At 63.4% G+C, this 5715-nt stretch overlaps 1 protein-coding gene and 2 long non-coding RNA genes across 3 annotated transcripts in view; 1 reads left to right on the forward strand and 2 right to left on the reverse strand.

The window, feature by feature from the left end:
* Nucleotides 1-407: 407 nt before the first annotated feature.
* On the forward strand, nucleotides 408-3486 carry LOC113408965 (V-set domain-containing T-cell activation inhibitor 1-like). Its single transcript, XM_026662459.1, has 4 exons — nucleotides 408-496; nucleotides 637-696; nucleotides 1270-1611; nucleotides 3476-3486. The coding sequence occupies exons 1-4, from the start codon at nucleotides 493-495 to the stop codon at nucleotides 3484-3486; spliced, it is 417 nt and encodes a 138-aa protein (XP_026518244.1). The 5' UTR covers nucleotides 408-492.
* Nucleotides 3487-3871: 385 nt separating this feature from the next.
* On the reverse strand, nucleotides 3872-4466 carry LOC113408964. The gene is made up of 3 exons (XR_003899969.1): nucleotides 4457-4466; nucleotides 4105-4188; nucleotides 3872-3985 (listed from the first exon to the last, which is right to left on the reverse strand). It is a non-coding gene; the product is annotated as an uncharacterized LOC113408964 (long non-coding RNA).
* Nucleotides 4455-5715, reverse strand: part of LOC115271471 — a 1685-nt gene continuing 424 nt past the window's right edge. Inside the window, exons 2-3 of the long non-coding RNA XR_003899970.1 lie at nucleotides 4777-4784; nucleotides 4455-4531 (exon numbers count right to left, since the gene is read on the reverse strand). This is a non-coding gene — a long non-coding RNA (uncharacterized LOC115271471). The remainder of the gene's footprint in view (nucleotides 4532-4776; nucleotides 4785-5715) is intronic.

Below are 5715 nucleotides of genomic sequence, written 5' to 3' on the forward strand. Positions count from 1 at the left end.
ATGGCGCTGTACAGGGATGGGGTTTTAAATCCAGGCCAGGGTTGGCGCGAGCGAGGGCTTAGCAGACGTGCTGCTGCCAAGCACTTGAGAGTGGAGGACTTGGCACCAGGCCCAGAGCGGGACGTGCCAGCCACGCCCGCACATGACGGGGCCAGCTCAAGCCACCCCCCAGCTCCCAGAGCCCCCTGCGCAGTTCTCCCTAGCTCTCCCCGGGTCGCTGTCAGCAGCTGGGCTGGGTCAGGATGGGGCAGCAGGGCAGAGCCAAAGTGTCTGAACGCAGCAGCTGCCCGCAGGGGAAAATGAAAGTGGCCCTGCAGCCTGGGGGGATCAAGGCTGAGGATAGGGAGGGAACGAGGCTGCCAGGGCCGCTTTCGCTTTCCCTTCGCCTCGGCCCGGCTGGGAACAGGATCGGCACAGCACGGCAGCCGAGCAGTTCGGGGTGCAGCCGCAGGGACGCCGCCCCGGTGCTCATGAGAGAGCACCGGCTGCCCCATGAGTGAGTTGGGGGTGGGACTCGGGGTCTTTCCCCTCTAGGGGGCGCCAGCTCGGATCCAGCCACAGGGCAGGGAGCTGTGGGACAGAGTGGGAATGGGGCTGGTACTGGGTTATGCTCACCCCTCTCCTCTCCCCGCACAGGCCGCACTGTCGCTCTCCTGCTCCTCACCCAGCTCAGCTACCTGTGGGGGCTGGGAACAGGTACGTACAGCTCGCCCCGCCGTGGGGACCCCCGGACACAGCCTTCACTCAGCCGTGGGGACCCTCAGACGCAGCCCTCCCCCGCTCGCCCCGCCATGAGGACCCCAGACGCAGCCCTCCCCCGCTTGCCCTGCCGGAGGGCCTCCTGGACACAGCCCTCGCTCAGCCGTGGGGACCCCTGGACGCAGCCCCCCGCCCCGCTCACCCTGCAGCGGGGACCCTCGGACGCAGCCCTCCCCCGCCCGCCCCGCCATGAGGACCCCAGACGCAGCCCTCCCCCGCTTGCCCTGCCGGAGGGCCTCCTGGACACAGCCCTCGCTCAGCCGTGGGGACCCCTGGACGCAGCCCCCCGCCCCGCTCACCCTGCAGCGGGGACCCTCGGACGCAGCCCTCCCCCGCTCGCCCCGCCGTGGGGACCCCTGGACGCAGCCCTCGCCCCCTCACTCAGCCATGGGGACCCCCAGATGCAGCCCCCCCCCCCCCCCCCCCCCCGGGGGGCCCCCCGGACCCAGCCCCCCCCCCCTCCCCCGCCTCAGGGACCCCCGGACTCAGCCCTCGCCTGTCTCATTGCAGACGAGCTGCCTGTGCAGCTGCCCGCGACCTCGGAGGCCGTGCTGGGGGGCGCAGCGCTGCTGAACTGCACCTACCCGCCCGCGGCGGACCTGATCCTGTACTGGACCCGGCTGGGGCCAGACAGCGAGAGGAACGTCTACATCTACTACAGAGGGGAACACCTGGCCTCACATGACGACCTTGCCTATCGGGGCCGGACCACTGTCCCAGCTGGTCAGCCCGGGCGCGGGGACGGGGCCCTCTGGCTACACAACGTGACGCTGGCTGACGAGGGCAGGTACCGGTGCCGGGTAAAGAGCGACCGCGGCATGGGCATAGCGGAGACGGAGCTACGGCTCATAGGTAAATGGGATATGGGGAATGGCCCCTTTCAGGGGTGCCGGCTCTGATCTGGCCCCATGTCGGGGGCCTGGCTGGCTCACAGGAGTGGGAAATGGAGCACGGGGCTTTCCCCTCTGGGGGGTGCTGGCTCTTCTCCAGCCCTGGCACTGTCTTCAATACAACGCGCATAGGAACGGCCACAGGTCAGATCAATGGTCCATCAAGCCCAGTATCCTCTGTGACAGTGGCCACTGCCAGGCACTTCAGAGAAATGAACAGCACAGGCAGTTATCATGTGTCCATCCCCTCTCGCCCACTCCCGTCCCTGCTTCCAGCAGGCAGAGGCTACGGCCGCTCAGAGCAGGGGGTTGTGTCCTGACCCATCCTCCAGGAACTTGGCTAGTTCTTTGTTGAGCCCTGTTATAGCCTTGGCCTTCACAACATCCCCCTGGCACCGAGGCTGTCCGGGCGTTGGGGGAAGAAATACTTCCTTTGTTTGTTTTAAACCTGCTGCCAACTAATGTCATTGGGTGACCCCTAGTTCTTGTGTTATGAGGAGGAGTAAACAACACTTCCTTATCTACTTTCTCCACACCAGTCATGATTTTATAGACCTCAATCGTATCTCCCCTTAGCCGTCTCTTTGCCAAGCTGAACAGCCCCAGTCTTATTAATCTCTCCTCACACAGCAGCCGTTCCATGCCCCTAATCATTTCTGTTCCCTTTTCTGTCCCTGTTCCGATTCCAGTCTGTCTGTTTGGAGGTGGGGCGACCAGATCTACACACAGTTCAAGGTGTGGGCGTCCCACGTGTGACGAAGGGGGACTGTCCCTTGTTATGTTGTACGGGAGCCTATGTGAGTCTGGCTGTTTGGCATGAATGCTGTGCGTGCCTCAGTTTCCCTGTGTATTGCACCAATGTCCAGGAGGTGGGAATAAGGGGGGGTGACTTGCGGGGGCTGCTCCAGCTGCCTGCAGGGATGCTGTGGCCGCCCCTTACTAACCTGAGACCCAGGGGGGGACGCGACCAGGTGACTCTTGGCCCAAGACGGAGGAGGAGCAACGGGCCGGGCAGGGGCCAGGCAGCTGGAAGGAGTCGGTCTCGGCTGGCTTGGGGTGCAGGGGTGGGGCCGGAGCCCTGGCTCTGGGTTCCCCTCCCCCCAAGATGGACTTAGCTGAAGGTCACTGATTTCTGTGCTAACAAGCTCTGCCCTACGCCGCGTTCCTGTCGAATAATAAACCGTCTGTGTCCCCGGCTGGCTGAGAGTCACGTCTGACTGTGAAGTGGGGGTGCAGGACCGTCTGGCTCCCCCAGGACCCTGCCTGGGCGGACTCGCTGTGGGACGCGCACAGAGGGGCATATGCTGAATGCTCCCAGGAGAGACCCAGGAGGTGAAGCCGTGTGAGCTCCTTGCCCTGGAGACAGTCTGCTCCGAGGGAGAGGAGGCTCCCCAGAGTCCTGACTGGCTTTGTGGGGAGCAGTTCCAGCGCATCGCCCGGGGATGCCGTGACACCAGGGATTTATATAGCGCTAACATGAGATTTTCTGTCTTATTCTCTCTCCCTTTCCTAATGGTTCCCAACATTCTGCTCAAACTTTTGGCTGCGGCTGCAGATTCTGGATGTTTCCAGAGAACTCTCCGCAGTGCCGCCAAGATCCCCCGAGTGGGAACGGCTCATTCAGACCCCAGCACTGGGAGTCTGGTTTCCAATGTGCATTACTTCGCATTGATCAGCACTGAATTTCATTGGCCATTTTGTTGCCCAGCCACCCAGTGTTGTGAGATCCTTTTGTAGCTCTTCGCAGCCTGCCTGGGACTTAACTATCCTGAGTAGTTTTGTATCGTCTGCACATTTTGCCACCTCCCTGTTTACCCCTTTTCCAGATGGTTTATGACTCTGTTGACTAGGACGGGGCCCAGAACAGACCCCTGGGGGACACCACTAGTTACCTCTCTCCATTCTGAGAACTGACCTTTTCTTCCTGCCCTTTGTTCCCTGTCTTTTAACCAGTTCCCGATCCATGAGAGGACCTGCCCCCTTATCCCACGACAGCTCCCTTTGCGTAAGAGCCTTTGGGGAGGGGCCTTGTCCAAGGCTTTTGGACAGTCCACGTTCACTAGATCCCCCGTGTCCCCCTTGTGCACGTTTGTCAACCCCCCCGTACAATTCTCAGAGTGGGGAGGCGGATTTCCTTAACAAACCGTGTTCAATGGGACGACGCAAACAGGTGCAGACAGGCCGCCCTGAACCCAGGAGTCCGGGCTCCCAGCCCCTCCCATCTCTCTCGCTGCTCTAAGCCACTAGGCAGCAGGTACCTTCCAGTCTGGACCGAGTGGCCCTCGCCCCGTCTTCACGGATGTGAAAAGAGCCGGATCTTCGTCTGCTTTGTAATCCTGGCACAGAGAGAGGGACTTAGTGCTGACCTGCCTCCGGATACCCTGCAGTCAGGGCTGGGCTAGCAGGGGCTGCGGGTTGGGAGTGAGGGGCACCGGCGGTGTGCGCGGGCTCTCACCTCCTCGGACACCTGGGTCCGGTCAGCGATGTCTATGTGAACGACTTCCACGTCCTTCCATGTCTCTGTGTCCAGACTGTGAACCTGCCCCGGGCAGGGAGGGAAGCCGTCAGCGAGGGGGGAGCAGAGCATTATGGGTAAGTGGTCTCACTGCCCAGGTCGGGGGAGGCGCTGGCTAAGGGGGGACACCCACCCCCAGGGCGCTCCCCTACTTTGGCCTCCTTCCCTGGGGAGCGGGGCTGACTCACACTGGCCTGGCCGGGGCGGGGCTGCCAGGGGGATTGGGCCTGGCATGGCCGTGGGGCGTACTGGGGGGGCGGAGCTGCCAGGGGGCGGGGCTGGGCTTACTTACATTGTCCTGGGTGCCCAGGTCGGGTTTGTGCCACGTCTCGATCTTGATGATGAAATCGTCCTTCATGTACTCGTTCTGGGGGGCCAGGCACAAGTGAGGGGCGGTCACAGAGCCCAGAACCCCCCAGCCTCTGGGGGCTGCCCGCAGACACCTCCCAGGCAGGGGCAGACACAGCAAGACAACGGGAGGCCAGATTCCGGCCTCATATTGGGGATGGAGTCCCAGGGGGAATCCTCCACCCCCTGGGAAGTGAAGACCTGCTACACCCCCTCCCCATGGATCCCGCCCCCCAGCTGAGATAGGAAGTGGAAGGCACTTACTGTGACAACTGCAGGCCCGGACCCCAGGACAGAAGGAACGAGAGAGAGAAAGAGAGAGATGGGGGAGATTAGCAGCTAACATCAACAGCAGAGAACCCAGGCGTCCGGGCTCGCAGCCCTCCCCTGCCCGGGATAGAACCCAGGCGTCCAGGTGTGAGGCTGTCACGGCGTGTGGGGGAGTCAGGGCCCTGCACCCCCCACTTCCTGTGATTCACCAGGACTCTCAGCCAGCCAGTGACACAGAGGTTTATTAGACAACAGGAACATGGTCTACAACAGAGCTTGTAGGTACAGGAAACAGGACCCCTCAGTCAGGTCCATCTTGGGGGGTGGGGAGCCCAGACTCCGGCCCTGGGGCTCCCTCCGTTTCCTCAGCCAGCCCCTCTCCGGCTCCTCCGCCAGCCTTTGTCCAGTTTCCTGGGCAGAAGGTGTCACCTGGCCCCAGCCCCCCTGGGCTCAGGTTACAGGCTCAGGTATCGTCCCGCAAGTGACGTCACCCCGATATCCCATCCCCCATGCAGCCAGTCCCAGTAAAACTCCCCCGCCCCATCCCCAGGCCAGTCCCCCCCAGTCCCCGCTCCGTCACAGGGGCTCACTGGTGTGGCAGTAGGGGTCGGGGTGGGGTCAGGGGTCGCGGTGGGGTCAGCGGTCAGGGCTCACCGGTGCGGCAGTAGGGGTCGGGGTTGGGTCAGGGGTCGCAGTGGGGTCAAGGGTCGGGGCTCACCAGTGCGGCAGTAGGGGTCGGGGTCAGGTCAGGAGTCACGGTGGGGTCAGGGGTCGGGGCTCACCGGTGCGGCAGTAGGGGTCGGGGTCAGGTCAGGGGTCGCAGTGGGGTCAGGGGTCGGGGCTCACCGGTGCAGCAGTAGGGGTCGGGGTCGGGTCAGGGGTCGCAGTGGGGTCAGGGGTCGGGGCTCACCGGTGCGGCAGTAGGGGTCGGGG

This window comes from Terrapene carolina, unplaced genomic scaffold, assembly GCF_002925995.2.
Source record: "Terrapene carolina triunguis isolate 2854851 unplaced genomic scaffold, T_m_triunguis-2.0 Scaffold27646, whole genome shotgun sequence".
NCBI lineage: Eukaryota > Metazoa > Chordata > Testudines > Emydidae > Terrapene > Terrapene triunguis.